This window comes from Dendropsophus ebraccatus, chromosome 9 (assembly GCF_027789765.1).
Source record: "Dendropsophus ebraccatus isolate aDenEbr1 chromosome 9, aDenEbr1.pat, whole genome shotgun sequence".
NCBI classification, from domain to species: domain Eukaryota; kingdom Metazoa; phylum Chordata; class Amphibia; order Anura; family Hylidae; genus Dendropsophus; species Dendropsophus ebraccatus.
Genome location: NC_091462.1, coordinates 119,499,750 through 119,526,258, shown reverse-complemented (window position 1 = coordinate 119,526,258; position 26,509 = coordinate 119,499,750). Strand labels below are relative to the sequence as shown.

The 26,509-nt window shown below is 48.5% G+C and overlaps 1 protein-coding gene across 2 annotated transcripts in view; it reads right to left on the bottom strand.

Annotated features, from left to right (window-relative positions):
• The window catches only part of LOC138801674 (integrin alpha-D-like), a 77,380-nt gene extending 53,946 nt beyond the window's left edge, over positions 1–23,434 (bottom strand). For both annotated transcript variants that reach the window (XM_069984730.1, XM_069984731.1), the window contains exons 1-3: positions 23,375–23,434; positions 14,330–14,432; positions 1,138–1,241 (exon numbers count right to left, since the gene is read on the bottom strand). In XM_069984730.1, the coding sequence (XP_069840831.1) occupies positions 1,138–1,241; positions 14,330–14,432; positions 23,375–23,411 (244 nt within the window). In that variant the 5' untranslated portion in view covers positions 23,412–23,434. The remainder of the gene's footprint in view (positions 1–1,137; positions 1,242–14,329; positions 14,433–23,374) is intronic.
• Positions 23,435–26,509: the final 3,075 nt, after the last annotated feature.

Here is a 26,509-nt window from a genome sequence, read left to right as displayed (position 1 = left end):
TCCATCATGTCCTCCTTTCCCTTCTTCCTCCTGTAACATATATAAAGGTTTCCATCATATCCTCCCTTTCCCTTCTTCCTCCTGTAACATATATAAAGGTTTCCATCATGTCCCCCCTTTCCCTTCTTCCTCCTGTAACATATATAAAGGTTCCATCATGTCCTCCCCTTTCCCTTCTTCCTCCTGTAACATATATAAAGGTTTCCATCATGTCCTCCTTTCCCTTCTTCCTCCCGTAACATATATAAAGGTTTCCATCATGTCCCCCCTTTCCCTTCTTCCTCCTGTAACATGTATGAAGGTTTCCATCATGTCCTCCCTTTCCCTTCTTCCTCCTGTAACATATATAAAGGTTTCCATCATGTCCTCCCTTTCCCTTCTTCCTCTTGTAACATATATAAAGGTTTCCATCATGTCCTCCCTTTCCCTTCTTCCTCTTGTAACATATATAAAGGTTTCCATCATGTCCCTCCTTTCCCTTCTTCCTCCTGTAACATATATAAAGGTTTCCATCATGTCCCCCCTTTCCCTTCTTCCTCCTGTAACATATATAAAGGTTTCCATCATGTCCCTCCTTTCCCTTCTTCCTCCTGTAACATATATAAAGGTTTCCATCATGTCCCTTATTTCCCTTCTTCCTCCTGTAACATATATAAAGGTTTCCATCATGTCCTCCCTTTCCCTTCTTCCTCCTGTAACATATATAAAGGTTTCCATCATGTCCTCCCTTTCCCTTCTTCCTCCTGTAACATATATAAAGGTTTCCATCATGTCCCTTTCCCTTCTTCCTCCTGTAACATATATAAAGGTTTCCATCATGTTCTCCCTTTCCCTTCTTCCTCCTGTAACATATATAAAGGTTTCCATCATGTCCCCCCTTTCCCTTCTTCCTCCTGTAACATATATAAAGGTTCCATCATGTCCTCCCTTTCCCTTCTTCCTCCTGTAACATATTTAAAGGTTTCCATCATGTCCTCCCTTTCCCTTCTTCCTCCTGTAACATATTTCCTAATTATATATATACACTGCCTTCCTGCTGTGTGATGCCATGATATGATGGATGGAGTGAGGACGGGGCCCCTTTCAGGATGATTGGTGTCCCTGAGGAATAACATCTGTGCTGTCAGTGATTCTTACCATGGATGGTGATGGCGGAGCACTTTGTGGTTGATGGATCGCAGCTGTATATCCGACCGGTTTTATTTGCTGCCACTTGATAGCGCGGGGCGCTGACGATCACCCTGTCAGGAGACATTGACTGGTGTGTTACAGGTACAAACTGATGTCACATAGGCTGGGGTCTCCACGTCTGCAGATAACACCGTATAATAAACACGTTTCCAAGATAAAATTGAATCTTTTTGTAGAGATTTTTTATGCAAAGATGAGACGATAACTGCATAAATATCCGGTAAAGATGTCCTATGTGTATCACCTGAACAAGCAGCCCGAGAACCATCCAATGCAGCCCGGCACCAACTTATTACCACATTACCCTGGTATTACCCCGTCGTCACCGCACCATCACTACACCATCACCCCACCATTACTACACCATCACCCCACCATCACTACACCATCACCCCACCATCACTACACCATCACCCCACCATCACTACACCATCACCCCACCATCACCCCGACATCACTTCACCATCATCCACCATCACTATGCTATCATCCACCATCACCCCACCACCACTACACTATCATCCACCACCACTACACTATCATCCACCATCACTATACTATCATCCACCATCACCCCACCACCACTACACTATCATCCACCACCACTACACTATCATCCACCATCACTTCACCATCATCCACAATCACTACACTATCATCCACCATCACTACACCATCACTCCGCCATCACTACACCATCACTCCGCCATCACTCTGCCATCACTACACCATCACCCTGCCATCACTACACCATCACTCCGCCATCACTACACCATCACTACACTATCATACACCATCACCCCGCCATCACTACACCATCACCCCGCCATCACTACACCATCACCCTGCCATCACTACACCATCACTACACTATCATACACCATCACCCCGCCATCACTACACCATCACCCTGCCATCACTACACTATCACCCTGCCATCACTACACTATCACCCTGCCATCACTACACTATCACCCTGCCATCACTACACTATCATACGCCATCACCCTGCCATCACTACACCATCACCCTGCCATCACTACACCATCACCCCGCCATCACTACACCATCACCCTGCCATCACTACACTATCATATGCCATCACCCTGCCATCACTACAGCATCACTACACTATCATACACCATCACCCCGCCATCACTACACCATCACCCCGCCATCACTACACTATCACCCCGCCATCACTACACCATCACCCTGCCATCACTACACCATCACCCTGCCATCACTACACCATCACCCTGCCATCACTACACCATCACCCTGCCATCACTACACCATCACCCCGCCATCACTACACCATCACCCTGCCATCACTACACCATCACCCTGCCATCACTACACCATCACCCCGCCATCACTACACCATCACCCTGCCATCACTACACCATCATCCCGCCATCACTACACTATCACCCTGCCATCACTACACTATCACCCTGCCATCACTACACCATCACTACACTATCATACACCATCACCCCGCCATCACTACACCATCACCCTGCCATCACTACACTATCACCCTGCCGTCACTACACCATCACCCTGCCATCACTACACTATCACCCTGCCATCACTACACTATCACCCTGCCATCACTACACTATCATACGCCATCACCCTGCCATCACTACACCATCACCCCGCATCACTACACCATCACCCCGCATCACTACACCATCACCCCGCCATCACTACACTATCATACACCATCATTACAATATCATCCACCATCACCCCGCCATCACTACACCATCACTACACCATCACCCTGCCATCACTACACCATCACCCCGCCATCACTACACTATCATACACCATCACCCTGACATCACTACACTGTCATACACCATCACCCTGCCATCACTACACCATCACCCTGCCATCACTACACCATCACCCTGCCATCACTACACCATCACCCTGCCATCACTACACCATCACCCCGCCATCACTACACTATCATACACCATCACCCTGCCATCACTACACCATCACCCCGCCATCACCCCGCCATCACTACACCATCACCCCGCCATCACTACACCCCTGAAGAATAGAACAGGAATATAGCCGCCTAAGGGGGGACTACAGCCTGTAATACTCTGCCACCCAATGTCAAATCTTCCGTAGAGGATAGTTGTAATCTATAATGGTTGAAGAACCTGTGTGGGGTGCTCCATGTTGCTGCTCTACAAATTTGGTCAATGGAGACAGCTGCCCTTTCTGTCCATGAGGTCCCTACTGCTCTAGTTGGATGAGCTCCAAACCCCAGTGGCGTCGTCATGTCTTTAGCCTTATAACATTCTCCAATTGCTTGTTTGACCCATCTGGCTGTTGTCTGTGTAGAGGCTGCTCCACCCTTAATATCAGTAAGTTATTACTCAAGCTCCATCCTTCTGTAACTCCTTAGTGTAGAACGGCTCTCCTAACATCGAGACTATGGAAAGAGGTTTCGCGTTCATTAGCTGGTGTGCTGCAAAATGATGGTGACACCACATCTTGTGATCTATGGAAGTCAGGAACTACTTTCGGTAGGAAAGCTGGGTCAGGAGAAAGTATTACTCTATCATCTCTATGGTCATGTAAGGGGTTTGTATAGAAAAAGCCCTGATCTCACTAACCCTTCGTGCTGAGGTTATGGCTAAGAGAAAGGCTAATTTATGTGATAGAAACTTCATATTGCAATCCGTAATGGGCTCAAAGGGCGAGTTGTGAGGCCATTTCAAAGTAGATTCAGATCCCAGGGAGGAATCTTAGACTTAACCGTGGGACATAAGCTGCCGGCTGCTTCACCAAATCTCTTAATCCATGTGTGTTCTGCTAGCTTGTAGTCATAGAGGGCACTGAGGGCCGAGATCTGGACTGTAATGGTGCTGGGTCGAAGGTTCTTGTTTAGACCCTCCTGAAGAAATTGTAGAATTACAGGAATGTCCGGGGCAGCCAGCACATTAACAGGTTTATTCACGTATCTGCAAAATGCTTTCCAAGTACGTAAGTATATAGCCGAGGTAACTCTCTTTCTGCTGGCAAGCAAAGTGGTGATGACTTCAGATGAAAGACCTCCGTCTATCAGCAGTTGCCTTCCAAGTGCCAGGCAGTCATGTGCAGATTGTGAACTTGTGGATGGAAGACTGGGTCCTGGCTGAGGAGATCTGCTCTGTCCGGTAGTATCCATGGGTCCGTCAGGGACATTTTCCTGAGCCAAGTAAACCAGAACCTTCTTGGCCAGAAGGGAGCTATTAATATTACGTGGGCCCTGTCCTGTCTGATCTTCCTGACCACTCTCAGAATAAGTCTTATGGGCGGAAACGCATACAGCAGGCCCCTGTTCCAAGGTTGAGCTAACGCATCCAGGGACATGGGCTTGTCGGCCGGGCAGAGGGAGAAGAACCTGAGAACCTTCCTGTTTGTGGGGAACTCCGGAGATAGACCTCTTTGCCTCTCGAGCAGACTGCAGATTTGGAGAAAAACTTCCTGAGAAAGTTCCCACTCCTCTTGGTTTAGGGAGTGTCTGCTGAGGAAATCTGCTTTGACATTGTCTACCCCTTCAAATGTAGAGCCGAAAGGGACAGACAATGTGGTTCCACTAACCTGAAAAGAACATGGGCCACTCTCATGAGCTGTATTGACCTTGTGCCTCCCTGGTGGTTGACGTAAGCCACTGCTGACCTGTTGTCTGATAAGATTCTCACATTTTTGTTTTCTATTCATGGAAGAGCCTGGGATAAGGAGAAGAATATTGCTCTCAACTCTCTCACGTTCTGAGGATCTCTGGCTTCCTCTGGAGTCCACTGTCCCTGGAAGACCTGAGAATCTGAATGGGCTCCCCATCCCCGAGGACTGGCGTCCGTGGTGATGGTCACAACGTCCTCTAGATTCCAAGGGAGACCCTTGGAGAGATGATTCTTTCCACCAGGAAAGAGAGCTGAGTGTCTGTGGAGATAGAATGAAAGGAGAATCCAGAGACTCAGAGACACCATCCCATTCACCAAGAATCTGAGACTGAAGCACCCTAGAGTGATATTGTGCCCAGGGAACCGCAGGAATACAAGAAGTAAATAACCCCAAAAGTGATATAGCCTTCCTGAGAGTAGTCAGAGGATTACCCAAAAGTTCCTGTGTTCTAATACAAATACTGGAAATTTTGTTCTGGGGTAAAAAAAATCTTTTAGACCTGGAGTCCAGACAGATCCCCAAGAATTGGCAATACTGAGAGGGAATCTTGTTTGATTTCTCGTCATTAATCCCCCAGCCTAAGTTAGACATGATGTCCTCTACTACCCTGATCTGGGCCTAAAGGGAAGTAATCGAGTCCCTCACAAGCAAAAAATCATCTAGGTATGGAATAATGATTATATCTTGTTCTCTTATGTGTGCCATCACTTTAGTAAACACTCTAGGTGCCTGTGAGATACCAAAGGGAAGGGCCTGGTATTGGAGATGACCTCAAAAACCTTTGGTGGTCTGGGTGAATGGGAATATGATAATACGTATCCCTTAGGTCTTGGGTAGCCATGTAACAATCCTGGGAGAGATTTAAGACGGCTGAGGAAACTGATTCCATCTTAAACGTCTCATAAGTTAATACCCTGTTGAGAGGTTTAAGATGGATAATGGTTCTGTAAGAACCGTTGGGTTCCTTTACCAGAAACAGAGTGGAGTAAAAACCTCTCCCCCACTCGGCCTCTGGAACAGGGATCAGAACTTTTTTTTTTTTTTTTCATTTCTTTCTTTTTTTATTATGCAAACCAAAAAGTACAAATATTAAATACAAAAAGGGGAACCAATAGATATCCCTTTAACACAAAACCATATAGACCCCCCCCCCCCAATCCCCCCCCCCCTCAGCAACTCCCCACCCCACCCCGGGCGGCAGTGGAAAAAAAACAAAAAAAAACAAACAAAAAAAACCGATACCTCAGCAAACTACCACGGGATCATTTCCACAAGCTCCAAATTTTAGTGTATCTAATAATAGCCTTTGCAGATGTTTTCTTTGCTATACATTCCTCATAGATTTTGATTTTCCCCACCAGAGACCTCCACTCCTTAATATCTGGCGCTCCTTTGCAGAACCATTTTCTAGCCAATAAGACTTTACATATGGCATATGCCCTATTTGCGAGAGAGCTCTCACTCCCCTCCTCGGGGAACCCTCCCAGCAGCATCTCCATGGTGCCCCCCTTCACTTTAATACCAAGCCCGTTCTCCAAGTAGTCCTTTGCCAAGTTCCAAAAGGCCAAGACCTTAGGACATGACCATACCATATGAAAAAAATCAGCGTTTCCTCCCCACATTTGGGACATAGGGAATCCGAGCGACACTCATTATTAAACATCTTCAGGGGGGACAGGTAGGTACAGTATAAAACTTTTAACTGAATAATTTTAAATGTTATATTGGATGATAATAACCTAGTATTCCACAGTACTCTACTCCATTCATCTTCAGAGGTTTCTATACCATAGTTTTGCCACTTCATTCTAATTTTATTCAAATGGACGCTACCCCTTTCCCTTACCAATCTCCTATAAATTGCAGTTAATATTTTCTTCCCGTGCGCTTCCCTTGTGACATAGTCAAAAAAATCATGTGCATTAGTGTTCCAAATACTTTTCTTTAGCGTACTATTAAATGCATCCCTAATCTGTAAAAAACAAAAAAACTGTGCATCGCGTAAGCCAAATACTGCCTTAAACTGTTCAAATGTTAATAACTGTCCATCTTGTGTAATGTGTGCTACCGTGCTAACCCCTTTATTCAACCAAAACTTTCTATCATGGATTTTAGAAAATTCTACCAAGTTTATGTTTCCCCATATGGAGGTATATACAAAACTACCCGACAACTTATATATTTTCTTAAGTGCTTTCCACCCTTTAGTATATAAGTGAACAAAAGATATTGAAGAACCTAGACCACCAAAACCTGCATCGACAGCTTGAAAAATATCTGTATATTTAACTGTGGATTCTGCTAACATCCATTCCATTAATGGGGAGGATCTCCACATCGCCAGACCTCGAGCCAACACTGCCAAGAAGTATAGCTGAAAGTCTGGAAAGGCAAGACCCCCCTCTCCCCATAACTGTGTCCTTGTCACAAACTTGATTCTAGCTTTCTTCCTACCCCAAATCAAAAGTTCATTAAAGACATCAATTTTTTTAAACCAGCTGTCCGAAATCCATATCGGAGAGCTGTTTAACAAGTATAGAACTTGCGGCAAAACTATCATTTTTATGATCCCAATTCTGTCCCCCATGGCTATTGGCATTCTGGACCAGACATTCACCTTCTCTTTCAATTTTCTCAATAGGGGAGCCATATTATTTACCACAAAATCATTTACTACAGAGGAGACCTTAACCCCCAAGTATTCCATTGTGTCCCCCTCTCTAATTATGTTAATCGGTAGATTCCCTACCCCAGGAGCCCAGTCCAACGGTAATAAAGCGGATTTCTCCCAGTTTATCTGCAATCCAGAATAAGAGCCATATTCATTTACTAAGCAAATTAATTTTAGGATGGGGGCTTCCTGACCCTTCACAAACAATACTACGTCATCCGCATATAAGAGGAATTTCTCTGAATGACCCTTCAGACCAAATCCCTCCACCTCCTCATTTTGTCTCAGCCAGGCTGCTAGCGGCTCTAAATAAAAAATAAACAATAAGGGAGACAGGGGGCACCCCTGTCGAGTACCCCTATGTAATGCAAACCAATCTGTACATACATTGTTGACCCTTACATTGGCTATCGGACTTGTATACAGCAGCTTAGTCCAGGAGATGAACTCCTCCCCCAGTCCAAACGCTTGTAGGGATTCCCAAAGGAACCCCCATTCCACCCTGTCGAAGGCCTTAGTAGCGTCCAATGACAGGATGGAACGGGGAACCCCCCTCCCTATCTGGATATTGGCATAGAGTCTAGACAGATTATCATGGATTAGCCGACCAGGCACAAAGCCCGCCTGTTCCTTGCTTATCAGACCAGGAGCCACCTCTGCCAGCCTGAGTGCCAGTGCCTTCGCTATGATCTTAATATCGGCATTGAGGAGTGAGATAGGGCGGTATGATTCTATATAGCTTAGGTCTTTATTTTTTTTCCCCAATAAAACTACTGTGGCCCCTCTCATGGATCTTGGAAGTTCCCCATCCTTACAGGATTCATTATATGTCTCTAACAAAAAAGGGAGTAATATATCAGCAAATTCTTTATATACTTCAAAAGGAAGGCCATCCGAACCTGGGGCCGAACCTCCCAAGAAACTAAACAGCGCGGTCTTCAGTTCCTGCACTGATAATGGTCTATTTAACAAGGCTCTCTGCGCAGCATCAGCCTCAGGGAGGGAGACGCCTCGCAAAAAGTCCGCGGGGACACCCCTCACACCGCCCTTCCCATACAGATCTGAAAAGAAATCAAACACTACCTTCCTTACTTTTTCTGGTTCCCTAATTACAAAACCATCTTTCACTTTTAGATGTGCTATATAGGGTTTCTCATCTTGCGCCTTAATGATGGCAGAGAGTAGTTTCCCCGGCCTCCCTGCCTCCGCAAAGTACTTCTGTCCCTTAAAGAAGGTACGTTGCTGGGCTTTTTTACAAAGAAACTCTGAGTACTTAGACTGCTCCATCTTCATCTTTTCCCCATTAGCTTCTGAGGGATTTGTAGCAAACTCCTGCTCTGCGGCTGCTGCATTCTCTACAAGAAGTTTCTCCTGCGCATAAAACAGTTTTCTTTTCAATTTCACTTCCCTGAAGAGCAAGCCCCTCAATGAGGCCTTTAGGGCATCCCATACAAACTGGATACGGGTGGACCCCTTATTTTCCTCCCAAAACTGCCCAATTTCAATTCCTATTTGCCCCTTGCTCTCCAGAAGACTCAGCCAATGCGCATTGAACCTAAAGCCCCTTGGCACCTGTTCACCACACCATGGACCCCTTAACGTGACTGTCAATGGGGAGTGGTTAGATATTGTCCTTAACTCATATGTCATTTTTTAACCCATCTCATCCCAACATCATTACTTAGTGCCATGTCTATCCTAGAGGCTGCATTGGAGCCAGGGCTGAAACATGAGAAGGCATATCTTTCACCATAGAGCCCCCTCCACACATCCATCCACCCAACCTCTGAAATCCATTTAGCCAATGGTGTAATGCAGGGGCTGGTCTTCTGCATCCTACCCCTCCTATCCAATCGCGGCTGAGCACAGTTAAGACGCGGCAGAGGGGGGCCGGCATCAGTGATTCAGCCGGCCTCCCAAAGATGACGTCTTGGCACAGGATGGCGGATGGGTGCGACACGGATGAGGTATGTATAATGCACCACACTTCCGGGTACACGGGTGGGGGGGGTGGGACACGGGGAAGGGGGCGATTTACAAACATAACATACATTACAGAGTTGTATAACTTTGTGATGTGTGTTATTCTGTGAATAATTTCTTAGCGCCGCACTACCCTTTTAACAGTCTGAGGCAGAAGCTGAGGCACTCACCCAGAAATTACAAGAAAATCTTTATTCCATAGACAATTTACAGGCTCCATTAGAGAGAGAACAACAACTTGATATGAACGCCTTCTTGGAACCTACCCAGTCCGCTACCGGAGAGAACTCGGACTCCAAAACCATTCCCCCATATAACTGAGAATACAAACGGGCAGAGAAAATACAAAAGCCTTGGCATCTAATAAAGACAAACTGCGAGGCGCTCAGCTCCCCCTATTGTGCATCTCAAAGCCTCCAATCTGGGTATCGAGGTCGCCCCCCCCCCAGTCACAAATCGGAATAACCTTCCATCGTCCACATGGCGGCTGAGCACTGGTTCTTACCGCTCCGGCACATTAACTGCAAGAGTAGCGGCTTCCCCTGAGGAATCCCTCCCGTCAGCTCCACATCCACCGATTATACACGGGAGATAGAAAACCTGCGGACTGGTAACCCCAACAGAGTCACATCAATATTACAGTGTAAGTGCCATAATATACAGGCAGGACCAAGCGACGGCCAAAGGTCCGAGCCTCAGAACAACCTCAGGAGATGGAACCTCAGGTCTTACATTCACAGGACTCCAGAACATACACAAGGAGAGACCACGGCGCTGGCACATCCAGACTCTACAAGCCAGAGGCCTAAATGCTGCACCCCTTTCCAGTCATCTGGACGTACGCCTGTAGCTATCCTCCATCTGTAGGAGTCTGGGGGAAGCCGGCTCACTGTCACTTTACCTATTACACTACTGGCAGCCGGATCCCGAGGCTGCTGAGGTCACTGTACTCACAGCGGGCAGACCGGGACGCCAGTGACCCCAGAGAAGACGCCAATCCCATGTCTGTATGTGTATGAATCCTCCTCTGTGACAACGAGCAGTGATAGAGCCAGAGATCCAGTGTCCGCAACAAGACAGATTGGCGGGAATCAGCGGGATCAGTCACACTGCTCTAATAGCCAAACACTGCACAGAAGGAGATCATCCACTCACCGACCGACCGACCGCTGATTTATAACAAGTAAGTTGGATGAGTGCAGTGACCGGGACTACTCCCCCCATCTGCCTCACTGTGTGATATCACTACAGCTCAGTCAGAGGATGATGGGAATCCCTCTCCTAGAGCAGATCATCCAGGACGTTCACACTGACCGTCCGCTGTGGTGTCCCAGTATAAGGACTGTATGGCTATCCCAGTATATAAGGACTGTATGGCTATCCCAGTATATAAGGACTGTATCGCTATCCCAGTATATAAGGACTGTATCGCTATCCCAGTATATAAGGACTGTATGGCTATCCCAGTATATAAGGACTGTATGGCTATCCCAGTATATAAGGACTGTATGGCTATCCCAGTATATAAGGACTGTATCGCTATCCCAGTATATAAGGACTGTATGGCTATCCCAGTATATAAGGACTGTATCGCTATCCCAGTATATAAGGACTGTATGGCTATCCCAGTATATAAGGACTGTATGGCTATCCCAGTATATAAGGACTGTATCGCTATCCCAGTATATAAGGACTGTATGGCTATCCCAGTATATAAGGACTGTATGGCTATCCCAGTATATAAGGACTGTATGGCTATCCCAGTATATAAGGACTGTATGGCTATCCCAGTATATAAGGACTGTATGGCTATCCCAGTATATAAGGACTGTATCGCTAACCCAGTATATAAGGACTGTATCGCTATCCCAGTATATAAGGACTGTATGGCTATCCCAGTATATAAGGACTGTATGGCTATCCCAGTATATAAGGACTGTATGGCTATCCCAGTATATAAGGACTGTATCGCTATCCCAGTATATAAGGACTGTATGGCTATCCCAGTATATAAGGACTGTATCGCTATCCCAGTATATAAGGACTGTATGGCTATCCCAGTATATAAGGACTGTATCGCTATCCCAGTATATAAGGACTGTATCGCTATCCCAGTATATAAGGACTGTATGGCTATCCCAGTATATAAGGACTGTATGGCTATCCCAGTATATAAGGACTGTATGGCTATCCCAGTATATAAGGACTGTATGGCTATCCCAGTATATAAGGACTGTATGGCTATCCCAGTATATAAGGACTGTATCGCTAACCCAGTATATAAGGACTGTATCGCTATCCCAGTATATAAGGACTGTATGGCTATCCCAGTATATAAGGACTGTATGGCTATCCCAGTATATAAGGACTGTATGGCTATCCCAGTATATAAGGACTGTATGGCTATCTATAAGATTATCTCGCTGTTTTATTTACCTTTATCGTTTTTGTGCTTCTGTGCCGCCCTCCCGAGCCCTCTGTGTTCATCTATTACACTAGAAGGGCCCGGGGCTCCTGCATGGGTAGGGTTAGGCACTAGAGGGGCCCGGGGCTCCTGCATGGGTAGGGTTAGGCACTAGAGGGGCCCGGGGCTCCTGCATGGGTAGGGTGAGGCACTAGAGGGGCCCGGGGCTCCTGCATGGGTAGGGTTAGGCACTAGAGGGGCCCGGGGCTCCTGCATGGGTAGGGTTAGGCACTAGAAGGGCCCAGGATGTGGAGGGTCAGACACCGAAGTCACTGTGTGCATTGGATGGTGTACCCCAAATACCCTCGGACGACGTACCCCAGATACCCTCGGACGGCGTACCCCAGATACCCTCGGACGGCGTACCCCAGACACCCTCGGACGACGTACCCCAGACACCCTCGGACGACGTACCCCAGATACCCTCGGACGACGTACCCCAGATACCCTCGGACGACGTACCCCAGATACCCTCGGACGGCGTACCCCAGATACCCTCGGACGGCGTACCCCAGATACCCTCGGACGGCGTACCCCAGATACCCTCGGACGGCGTACCCCAGATACCCTCGGACGACGTACCCCAGATACCCTCGGAACAACGTACCCCAGATACCCTCGGACGACTTAACCCAGATACCCTCGGACGACATACCCCAGATACCCTCGGACGACGTACCCCAGACACCCTCGGACGACGTACCCCAGACACCCTCGGACGACGTACCCCAGATACCCTCGGACGACGTACCCCAGATACCCTCGGACGACGTACCCCAGATACCCTCGGACGACGTACCCCAGATACCCTCGGACGACGTACCCCAGATACCCTCGGACGACGTACCCCAGATACCCTCGGACGACGTACCCCAGATACCCTCGGACGACGTACCCCAGATACCCTCGGACGACGTACCCCAGATACCCTCGGACGACGTACCCCAGATACCCTCGGACGACGTACCCCAGATACCCTCGGACGACGTACCCCAGATACCCTCGGACGACGTACCCCAGATACCCTCGGACGACATACCCCAGATACCCTCGGACGACATACCCCAGATACCCTCGGACGACATACCCCAGATACCCTCGGACGACATACCCCAGATACCCTCGGACGACATACCCCAGATAGCTTCAGCCAAATCAGATACAGGAAAGCTGGACCTTAGATGGTTACTGAGGACCAGCAGGTTGTGCTCTGGACAAGACTCTCTACACCAGGGGTGTCAAACTCAGGCCCTCCAGCTATTCAAAAACTACAATTCCCATCATGCCTGGACAGATGAAGCTTTGGCTTTGGCTGTCCAGGCATGAGGGGAATATTAGTTTTGGAATAGCTGGAGGGCCTGAGTTTGACACCTGCGCTCTAGACGATGCGGGTAATGGAAGGTTATACGTGTGGTGAGGTGGTGTTCTCCAGAGATGGTGGTCACACTAGTCTTTGGTCATGTGATGCCCTCAGGGTTCTTTGTTTTCCTACTTGATGATTTATTGTACTGCGGTATAAGGGGAAGAAGTTGAGGCCCAGTGATGGTAGACGTTCCCTGTACTAGATACTGGTGCGGTGGGGTGGCTCTGTGATAGACACGGGGCAGATGATGGACCTCTCAGGATCTTTAATGAAGGCAATATATCCCTTCCATCATACCCCTGGCTAGTTTCGCTTACTGGCAGATCCACAGATGCTGATATGTTAGGTTTTAAGTAGAGATGAGAAAACTTTTTAAAAGTTTGGTTTGGCAGGTTTAGCAAATTTTAATGTAAAGTTCGGGTTTGTCCTGAGCCGCACTAACTCAGCTAAACGACTGCAGGTCTTCAGATCTTTTACTGTAGTTCCAAAAGGTCACTTGTCATACTTACCTATCCGCACCCCCCCCCCCCAGTGTCCTTCTTCTCCAGTCCAGTCCCATCTTCTCCAGTGACAGCCTGCTCAGCCAATCACTGGCCACGATGCTGTCCCATCCTAGTCAGCCAGCAATCGGCCGTCACTGCACAAGCGGCTTAAAACACCAGAGAGCCACAAGAGGACACCAGGGGAGCGAGGAGACGTGAGAATCTTTTTTTTTTGGTTTAATGCCGCTATGTTACCGAAGTTTGGTTTAGTAATGAACCGAACTTTTTGCAAAGTTTGGAACTGATCTGGGTTCTGGAGGCTGGGCTGGCTCATCTGTAGTTTTCAGGTTGCCCATCTGTGACAGAACATTGCCATCTCCTCAACCTCTGATCAGCAGCTGCAAAGGCTTCTAGGGATAGCGTTCCTATCTCAGGGAGGTCGCGATGACTGCTGGTAGAACACCAAATTCTCTCACCTTTCTGCCAGCTGTGCCACCTGATGTCCGAAGCTTTCATCACTAACCCGGAAGATGATTGGCTGCTTGGTGTGCAGAAAAGAGGCGATGGCCGAGGACAGGACTGTAAAAAGAGGACGGAGGTTAATAGAGAACATGTCCTCCTCCTAGAGAGCCCTGCCTGGTGGTGTCAGCCCCTGAGATGTCTCCCGTGTGAAGTTCTAACACAACGTACCCCTCTGCCCAGAGCTCAGATTTCTGTATCACAGAGGGAAAGCGGAGAGACAACCACTGTGGGCGGGAAACGGCGGCATCCGGGCTGGTTACTTGGCACCAATATGGACAAAAGCTAAATTCTGCACATAGAAGTCTTATAGAAGGACTGGGAGATGAGGGTGGACTAGATGGAGCCCCCATACATGGCAGCCAGTCATATCAGGTCTGCAGGATGTAAAGTAGCAGAACACCTGTCAGAATGAAGGGGGCTCTGCTCCTGCCTATGTTTTTGTCTCTCCTTTGTGTTTTTCAGTTTTTGGTATCTTGAGGACTACATGAGATTTGGTGGACTATTTGATGGTCAGCAGAACTGTATTTTTTGGTATATTTAACAGTCTGGTTATGGAATTTAAATAAATAAATATTTAAGAAAAACCTCTTTTTTATAACCAGCCAGGTAACAAACCCAACAGCAACAGCCTAGTAGTACCAGGGTAAGAGGGCCATTTACTCCCAGCCTAGTAATACCAGCCTGCTAATATGTCTACACTGCACAGTACCACTTCTCCTGTCCTGTATGCTGCATGTAATCCTCATTATATAGGGCAGGAGAAGTTGTACTGTGCAGTGTCTATATATACAGAATAAGGGAAGTGGTACTGTGCACTGTATATATATATATATATATATATATATATATATACACATACATACATACATACACACAGGGCCGTATTTGCCACTAGGCACCCCCCCCCTCCCGGCCCACGGGTGCCTAGTCCGCGCCGGGAGGGGGGGGGGGTGACGGAGCGGCCGGGAGAAGGATGGGCAGACAGGCTGGTTCCCTCCCCCCATGCAGCGCCGGGGTCCGAGGTCCGGGGTGCAGGGCTGGTGTTGAGCTTCCGGCACACACAGTGTGACAGAGGCCGGAAGCTCCCAGCTGCAGCCCCGCGATGCCCGATCTTCTCTCCCGCTCGGCGGCGCTCACGTGATGTGACGTCATCGCCGAGAAGGAGTGAAGATCTGGGACCGCGGGGCTGCAGCTGGGAGCTTCCGGCCTCTGTCACACTGTGTGTGCCGGAAGCTCAACACCTGCCCCGGACCCCGGCGCTGCATGGGGGGAGGGAACCAGCCTGCCTGCCCAGCCTCTCTCCTGCCCCCCAGCCTCAGCCTCTCCCCTGCCCCCCAGCCTCAGCCTCTCCCCTGCCCCCAGCCTCAGCCTCTCCCCTGCCCCCCCAGCCTCTCCCCCTACCCCCAGCCTCAGCCTCTCCCCTGCCCCCAGCCTCAGCCTCTCCCCTGCCCCCCCAGCCTCTCCCCCTACCCCCAGCCTCAGCCTCTCCCCTGCCCCCAGCCTCTCCCCTGCCCCCCCAGCCTCTCCCCCTACCCCCAGCCTCAGCCTCTCCCCTGCCCCCAGCCTCAGCCTCTCCCCTGCCCCCAGCCTCAGCCTCTCCCCTGCCCCCCAGCCTCTCCCCCTACCCCCAGCCTCAGCCTCTCCCCTGCCCCCAGCCTCAGCCTCTCCCCTGCCCCCAGCCTCAGCCTCTCCCCCGCCCCCCCCCTCAGCCGCTCCCCTGCCCCCCAGCCTCTCCCCCTACCCCCAGCCTCAGCCTCTCCCCTGCCCCCAGCCTCAGCCTCTCCCCTGCCCCCCCAGCCTCCTGGAGGCGTTGTGGGAGATCAGAATACATAGATCTGTGGGGGCTCAGTGTAGGGAAGTGACCCCAGAACATCACTAATAGGGGATAGAACAAAAACATCTCCCCCTACCATATTAGTGATGTTCTGGGGTCACTTCCCTACACTGAGCCCCCACAGATCTATGTATTATGAACTCCCACAACGCCTCCAGGACCCAACTACAACAGCTGCAGGCACTACAACTCCCAGAACAGTCTGCAGCCCTCAGGATATGCTGGGAGTTGTAGTGCATGCAGCTGTTGTAGTTGGGTCCTAGGTGCATCATACACTGGATGCTTTGTGGCATATAAGAATGTATAGATCTGTGGGGGCTCAGTGCAGGGACGTGACCCCAGAACATCACTAATAAGATATAGGGGGAGATGTTTTTGTTCTATCCCCTATTAGTGATGTTCTGGGGTCACTTCCCTACACTGAGCCCCCACAGATCTATGTATTCTGATGTGCCACAAAGCATCCAGTGTATAATGCACCTAGGATCCAACTACAACAGCTACAGGCACTACAACTCCCAGCATGTACTGACAGTCTGCAGCCCTCAGGATATGCTGGGAGTTGTAGTACAGTAGTACAATCCTATGATAACTGCGGCTGTAGACAGATGTTTTGCTGGACCTTCAGGGCTGATGGTTGTCACCCACAGATTGCAGCCACCAGGAGACTCTGCACACAGTGATTTATTAAAGGGTTGTCCTCTCAGAGACTACAACTCCCAGCATACCCTGAGAGCTGTATAAATGGAGGGTGTTCTGAGATTTGTCACAGATACAGATGAATTCAGGAAAGAAGCGGATCAGCATGTCGTGTCTCACTGGTTGTATATTGGTGGCCCCAGGTACCCCAGTCCAACACTGGACAGAACCAGTCCCCAAACTAAGACGTCCCCGGCCTCCTTCCTTCCTCCATCACGTCTGTTTGATGAGAACAGCGGGCATCAAGCAGAGCGACACCCAAGTGCCAGGGTATATACCATGCATGTACAGCAACGTGGGGGGGGGGGGGGGGGGGGGGGGGCGCCTCTGCGTGCAAAGTGCCTAGGGCAGCATGAACTCTAAATACAGGCCTGCATACACACAGAATAAGGGAAGTGGTACTGTGCACTGTATATATATATACACACATACATACATACACACAGAATAAGGGAAGTGGTACTGTGCACTGTATATATATATACACACATACATACATACACACAGAATAAGGGAAGTGGTACTGTGCACTGTATATAAATATACACACATACATACATACACACAGAATAAGGGAAGTGGTACTGTGCAGTGTCAGTATACAGAGTTATTATGTGATATATAAATGTTTCATAGATTTATCTGTTTCCACAGAAATTTCCTGTCACTTCTCTGTGTGACAATAATAAATTATCTATATATAATGATGAGTGGAGGTGGGTCATGTGACCAGTTCGCCATCTCTGGTTGGTCCATGAAGTGTATGGGGATGTGGTGAGGTGGGGGTGGTGGGGTGGGAGGTATATACGGTTGGGGCCAGGAAGCTGCCTGACGTGACTTGCATTTTCATTATGTGTTGTAGACGTCTTACCTCACCAGAAACTCAATAGAGGGGCGTGGCCTAAATACAGGTCACTGACCCCCCTGACTCCATATATAACCCTGCCCCATGGATATAACACAACCCTGCCCCATGGATATAACACAACCCTGCCCCATGGATATAACACAACCCTGCCCCATGGATATAACACAACCCTGTCCCATGTATATAACATAACAGTGCCCCATGGATATAACCCTGGCCCATGGATATAACACAACACTGCCCCATGTATATAACCCTGGCCCATGTATATAACATAACACTGCCCCATGTATATAACCGTGGCCCATGGAAATAACATAATACTGCCCCATGTATATAAAACTGCCCTGCCCCATGGATATAACATAACACTGCCCCATGGATATAACACTGCCCCATGGATATAAAACTGCCCTGCCCCATGGATATAACATAACACTGCCCCATGCATATAACATAACCCTTCCTCATGGATATAACCCTGCCCCATGTATATAACATAACCCTGCCCCATGTATATAACCCTACCCCATGTATATAACCCTGGCCCGTGTATATAACATAACCCTGCCCCATGTATATAACCCTACCCCATGTATATAACCCTGCCCCATGTATATAACCCTGCCCCATGTATATAACATAACCCTGCCCCATGTATATAACCCTGCCCCATGTATATAACATAACCCTGCCCCATGTATATAACCCTGCCCCATATATATAACATAACCCTGCCCCATGGATATAACTCTGGCCCATGTATATAACATAACCCTGCCCCGTGTATATAACCCTGGCCCTTGTATATAACATAACCCTGCCCCATGTATATAACATAACCCTGCCCCATGGATATAACTCTGGCCCATGTATATAACATAACCCTGCCCCGTGTATATAACCCTGCCCCATGTATATAACATAACCCTGCCCCGTGTATATAACCCTGGCCCTTGTATATAACATAACCCTGCCCCATGTATATAACATAACCCTGCCCCGTGTATATAACCCTGTCCCATGTATATAACATAACCCTGCCCCATGTATATAACATAACAGTGCCCCATGGATATAACCCTGGCCCATGGATATAACACAACACTGCCCCATGTATATAACCCTGGCCCATGTATATAACCGTGGCCCATGGAAATAACATAATACTGCCCCATGTATATAAAACTGCCCTGCCCCATGGATATAACATAACACTGCCCCATGGATATAACACTGCCCCATGTATATAAAACTGCCCTGCCCCATGGATATAACATAACACTGCCCCATGCATATAACATAACCCTTCCTCATGGATATAACCCTGGCCCGTGTATATAACATAACCCTGCCCCATGTATATAACCCTGGCCCGTGTATATAACATAACCCTGCCCCGTGTATATAACATAACCCTGCCCCGTGTATATAACATAACCCTGCCCCGTGTATATAACCCTGCCCCATGTATATAACCCTGCCCCATGTATATAACATAACCCTTCCTCATGGATATAACCCTGGCCCGTGTATATAACATAACCCTGCCCCATGTATATAACCCTGGCCCGTGTATATAACATAACCCTGCCCCGTGTATATAACATAACCCTGCCCCGTGTATATAACATAACCCTGCCCCATGTATATAACCCTGCCCCATGTATATAACCCTGCCCCATGTATATAACCCTGCCCCATGTATATAACATAACCCTGCCCCATGTATATAACCCTGCCCCATATATATAATATAACCCTGCCCCATGGATATAACTCTGGCCCATGTATATAACATAACCCTGCCCCGTGTATATAACCCTGCCCCTTGTATATAACATAACCCTGCCCCATGTATATAACATAACCCTGCCCCGTGTATATAACCCTGTCCCATGTATATAACATAACCCTGCCCCGTGTATATAACATAACCCTGCCCCATGTATATAACATAACACTGCCCCGTGTATATAAACCTGCCCCATGTATATAACATAACCCTGCCCCGTGTATATAACATAACCCTGCCCCGTGTATATAACCCTGGCCCTTGTATATAACATAACCCTGCCCCATGTATATAACATAACCCTGCCCCGTGTATATAACCCTGTCCCATGTATATAACCCTGTCCCATGTATATAACATAACCCTGCCCCATGTATATAACATAACAGTGCCCCATGGATATAACCCTGGCCCATGGATATAACACAACACTGCCCCATGTATATAACCCTGGCCCATGTATATAACCCTGCCCCATGTATATAACCGTGGCCCATGGAAATAACATAATACTGCCCCATGTATATAAAACTGCCCTGCCCCATGGATATAACATAACACTGCCCCATGCATATAACATAACCCTTCCTCATGGATATAACCCTGGCCCGTGCATATAACACAACACTGCCCCATGTATATAACCCTGGCCCGTGTATATAACATAACCCTGCCCCGTGTATATAACATAACCCTGCCCCGTGTATATAACATAACCCTGCCCCATGTATATAACCCTGCCCCATGTATATAACCCTGCCCCATGTATATAACATAACCCTGCCCCATGTATATAACCCTGCCCCATATATATAATATAACCCTGCCCCATGGATATAACTCTGGCCCATGTATATAACATAACCCTGCCCCGTGTATATAACCCTGCCCCTTGTATATAACATAACCCTGCCCCATGTATATAACATAACCCTGCCCCTTGTATATAACATAACCCTGCCCCATGTATATAACATAACCCTGCCCCGTGTATATAACCCTGTCCCATGTATATAACATAACCCTGCCCCGTGTATATAACATAACCCTGCCCCATGTATATAACATAACACTGCCCCGTGTATATAAACCTGCCCCATGTATATAACATAACCCTGCCCTGTGTATATAACATAACCCTGCCCCGTGTATATAACCCTGGCCCTTGTATATAACATAACCCTGCCCCATGTATATAACCCTGTCCCATGTATATAACCCTGTCCCATGTATATAACATAACCCTGCCCCATGTATATAACATAACAGTGCCCCATGGATATAACCCTGGCCCATGGATATAACACAACACTGCCCCATGTATATAACCCTGGCCCATGTATATAACCCTGCCCCATGTATATAACCGTGGCCCATGGAAATAACATAATACTGCCCCATGTATATAAAACTGCCCTGCCCCATGGATATAACATAACACTGCCCCATGCATATAACATAACCCTTCCTCATGGATATAACCCTGGCCCGTGCATATAACACAACACTGCCCCATGTATATAACCCTGGCCCGTGTATATAACATAACCCTGCCCCGTGTATATAACATAACCCTGCCCCGTGTATATAACATAACCCTGCCCCATGTATATAACCCTGCCCCATGTATATAACATAACCCTGCCCCATGTATATAACCCTGCCCCATGTATATAACATAACACTGCCCCATGTATATAACATAACCCTGCCCCATGTATATAACCCTGCCCCATATATATAACATAACCCTGCCCCATGGATATAACTCTGGCCCATGTATATAACATAACCCTGCCCAGTGTATATAACCCTGGCCCTTGTATATAACATAACCCTGCCCCATGTATATAACATAACCCTGCCCCGTGTATATAACCCTGTCCCATGTATATAACATAACCCTGCCCCGTGTATATAACATAACCCTGCCCCATGTATATAACATAACACTGCCCCGTGTATATAAACCTGCCCCATGTATATAACATAACCCTGCCCCGTGTATATAACATAACCCTGCCCCATGTATATAACCCTGCCCCGTGTATATAACCCTGCCCCATGTATATAACATAACACTGCCCCGTGTATATAAACCTGCCCCATGTATATAACATAACCCTGCCCCATGTATATAACATAACCCTGCCCCGTGTATATAACCCTGCCCCATGTATATAACCTTGCCCCGTGTATATAACCCTGCCCCATGTATATAACCCAGGCCCATGTATATAACCCAGGCCCATGTATATAACATAACACTGCCCCGTGTATATAACCCGGCCCCATGTATATAACATAACCCTGCCCCATGTATATAAACCTGCCCCATGTATATAACATAACCCTGCCCCATGTATATAACATAACCCTGCCCCATGTATATAACCCTGCCCCATGTATATAACCTTGCCCCGTGTATATAACCCTGGCCCATGTATATAACATAACCCTGCCCCGTGTATATAACCCTGCCCCATGTATATAACATAACCCTGCCCCATGTATATAACATAACCCTGCCCCATGTATATAACCCTGGCCCATGTATATAACCCTGCCCCATGTATATAACCGTGGCCCATGGAAATAACATAATACTGCCCCATGTATATAAAACTGCCCTGCCCCATGGATATAACATAACACTGCCCCATGCATATAACATAACCCTTCCTCATGGATATAACCCTGGCCCGTGCATATAACACAACACTGCCCCATGTATATAACCCTGGCCCGTGTATATAACATAACCCTGCCCCGTGTATATAACATAACCCTGCCCCGTGTATATAACATAACCCTGCCCCATGTATATAACCCTGCCCCATGTATATAACATAACCCTGCCCCATGTATATAACCCTGCCCCATGTATATAACATAACACTGCCCCATGTATATAACATAACCCTGCCCCATGTATATAACCCTGCCCCATATATATAACATAACCCTGCCCCATGGATATAACTCTGGCCCATGTATATAACATAACCCTGCCCCGTGTATATAACCCTGGCCCTTGTATATAACATAACCCTGCCCCATGTATATAACATAACCCTGCCCCGTGTATATAACCCTGTCCCATGTATATAACATAACCCTGCCCCGTGTATATAACATAACCCTGCCCCATGTATATAACATAACACTGCCCCGTGTATATAAACCTGCCCCATGTATATAACATAACCCTGCCCCGTGTATATAACATAACCCTGCCCCATGTATATAACCCTGCCCCGTGTATATAACCCTGCCCCATGTATATAACATAACACTGCCCCGTGTATATAAACCTGCCCCATGTATATAACATAACCCTGCCCCATGTATATAACATAACCCTGCCCCGTGTATATAACCCTGCCCCATGTATATAACCTTGCCCCGTGTATATAACCCTGCCCCATGTATATAACCCAGGCCCATGTATATAACCCAGGCCCATGTATATAACATAACACTGCCCCGTGTATATAACCCGGCCCCATGTATATAACATAACCCTGCCCCATGTATATAAACCTGCCCCATGTATATAACATAACCCTGCCCCATGTATATAACATAACCCTGCCCCATGTATATAACCCTGCCCCATGTATATAACCTTGCCCCGTGTATATAACCCTGGCCCATGTATATAACATAACCCTGCCCCGTGTATATAACCCTGCCCCATGTATATAACATAACCCTGCCCCATGTATATAACATAACCCTGCCCCATGTATATAACATAACCCTGCCCCGTGTATATAACATAACATTGCCCCATTACTCACCCAGGCCCAGGAGGCACCAGCACAGCAGAGCAGCCATGTCACCACCTGCAGAGTCCGCACTGAGGACACTACTGACTGGATCCTCTAGATGTGCTTATAAATGACCCCCTCCCAGCCTGACACCACAGGAAGGCCGGAGACTTCCTCACAGCCCGTCACAACCAAGAGAAGAAGCAGAAGTAGCAAATGCTAAGAAGCCCATGAAATGTGAGACGTGTCCGTGGAACAGGTTCCACATCCGTGTGATCAGCTCCATCCTATAAATACTCTGTGCTGCTGGGAGAAGTGTGTTACTGTGGTCCAGCTCTCCTCACGTCAGTGACCAGCTCCTCCCATGTACTTCTGGGATGACTCCTGACCTTTCTCAGAGTCCTCCTTACCCCACAAGCTGCGATCCTGCATGAAGCCCCAGACCAAGGAACATATGCAGCCATCTTGTGTTTCTTCCATTTACCAATAACAGTTCCTGCCTTCTCGCCAAGCTGCTGCATATTGTTCTGTAGCCCATCCCAGCCTTGTGCAGGTCTGCAGCTCTGTCCCTGGTGTCCTTAGACAGCTCTGTGGTCTTGGCCATGGTGGAGAGGTTGCAGTCTGATGAGTGTGCGGACAGGTGATTATTATACAGGTAACGAGATGAAACAGGTGCAGGTAGTCCAGGTAATGAGGGCAGAGGGGGAGGAGCTTCTTATAGAGACACTGACAGCTCTGTGAGCGGCAGAAGTCCTGCTGGTCGGCGACCAAATTTCATGGAATAAAATGGTGAATAATTCTTTATAAATCCTACAGTGTGATTATCTGGAATGTTCTATAGATTCTGTCACTCACAGGTGATTATTACCCCCTCCCCCCCTCCATCCTGCGCAGGTGGTCGGCAGGGATCAGAAATATTACCCCCCCCTCTCCATTCTGTGCAGGTGGTCGGCAGAGATCAGAAATATTCCCCCCCCCCTCTCCATTCTGTGCAGGTGGTCGGCAGCGGATCAGAAATATTACACCCCCCCCCTCCATTCTGTGCAGGTGGTCGGAGGCGGATCAGAAATATTACCCCCCCCCCTCCATTCTGTGCAGGTGGTCGGCAGGGATCAGAAATATTACCTCCCCCCCCCCCCCCCCTCCATTCTGTGCAAGTGGTCGGAGGCGGATCAGAAATATTACCCCCCCCCCTCCATTCTGTGCAGGTGGTCGGCAGGGATCAGAAATATTACCTCCCCCCCCCCCCCCCCCCCCCCTCCATTCTGTGCAGGTGGTCGGCAGGGATCAGAAATATTACACCCCCCCCCCCTCCATTCTGTGCAGGTGGTCGGCAGGGATCAGAAATATTACACCCCCCCCCCCCATTCTGTGCAGGTGGTCGGCAGGAATCAGAAATATTACACCCCCCCCCCCCATTCTGTGCAGGTGGTCGGCAGGAATCAGAAATATTAAACCCCCCCCCCCCCTTATTCTGTGCAGGTGGTCGGCAGGGATCAGAAATATTACACCCCCCCCCCCCCCCCATTCTGTGCAGGTGGTCGGCAGGGATCAGAAATATTACACCCCCCCCCTCCATTCTGTTTTTCTCACTGGCCCCAAATTATCCAAACACACGTTATTAACTCTTTAATGGTAGAGTGTCTGTTGGAGGTGAGGGGGGGCAGGACATCAGATGTCTCAGCTCCCAGGCTAGGATCTGAACATAAGCTGGAGGCCCCAAAAAACAAACAGAGTATATATATATATATGCCGTCTGGGGGATTAACCCCCCCCCCCTCCCCCGCAATGTTACTCAGCAATGTGAAACACAGGGGAGAGCCGTGCTTTGTCAGCCAGTCTACACTGTCAGAGGAGAGGCGGCTGCCGCTGTCAGTCTGACTACTACTGCCGGTCAATGATGCTGCAGTGCCTGATGTTGTCCAAAATGCATTCCATATGTGGCCCCCAGAGTCCTGCGCCGGAGTGCTGCCGGGGCCGGGGTCGGAGTCTCTATCATCACAGGGAGTCATGTCTGCAAATCAGGATCCAGCAGAGTGGCTCCCCAGTAATCCAGATTAACTTTCCTCCACACCAGGGGGGGGGGTGCTGCAGGGAGAGGACACTCCCCCGCACACCCATACCACCAGCTGTGGCTGGCAAAATGATGTCACTTTCCTCCTGTTCCTCCTGCCACCTACATACATCATAGCTTTATCAGAGCAGTGCCGCGCGGTGCAGCGCTCCTGGTGCTGGCACTGATGGTGTACAGTACATCAGCAACGTGTGGGCACAGACAATGACTCACAACGTACTGCACTATGGCCTGGTGTTGCTGCAACATGTGCAGCACTGAAATCCATCTGCTAGGTACATGAACAATAAGCCGCTTACCCAGCATACTGGCACTAGCATACCCAGCTTACTGGCACAGCACACCCAGCACACTGGCACCAGCACACCCAGCACACTGGCACCAGCACACCCAGCACACTGGCACCAGCACACCCAGCACACTGGCACCAGCACACCCAGCACACTGGCACCAGCACACCCAGCACACTGGCACCAGCACACCCAGCACACTGGCACCAGCACACCCAGCACACTGGCACCAGCACACCCAGCACACTGGCACCAGCACACCCAGCACACTGGCACACCCAGTGAACGCCGCAGTGATACTAGCTGGCTGTTTGCCCTGTAGCGTCTAAACTACAAACATCGGGCACTCTGTGATTGGAGTTCTGGGTAATGCTTAAAAAATTTCTGCACAATTAGATGAAGCCCATGCGCCATGCACAGGAGCTGCGTCCATGGCGAGGGGCTGATAGAAGAGTGCTGCCATGTCTGAGACCACCTATCCTGGGGCCAGGTCGAGTGGGCTCAGCCACTAGTAAGAGTCTTGTGAGAGCTGCCCACACCTCTGCACCTGCGTGACAGCCGCCTCCAACTCTCCGCATGTGCAGCAACCGTGTATATAACGATGCAGCACATGTACAACCGTGTATATAACAATGCACCAAATCTACAACCGTGTATATAATAATGCACCAAATCTACAACCCTGTATATAACAATGCACCAAATCTACAACCCTGTATATAACAATGCACCAAATCTACAACCGTGTATATAACGATGCAGCACATGTACAACCGTGTATATAACAATGCACCAAATCTA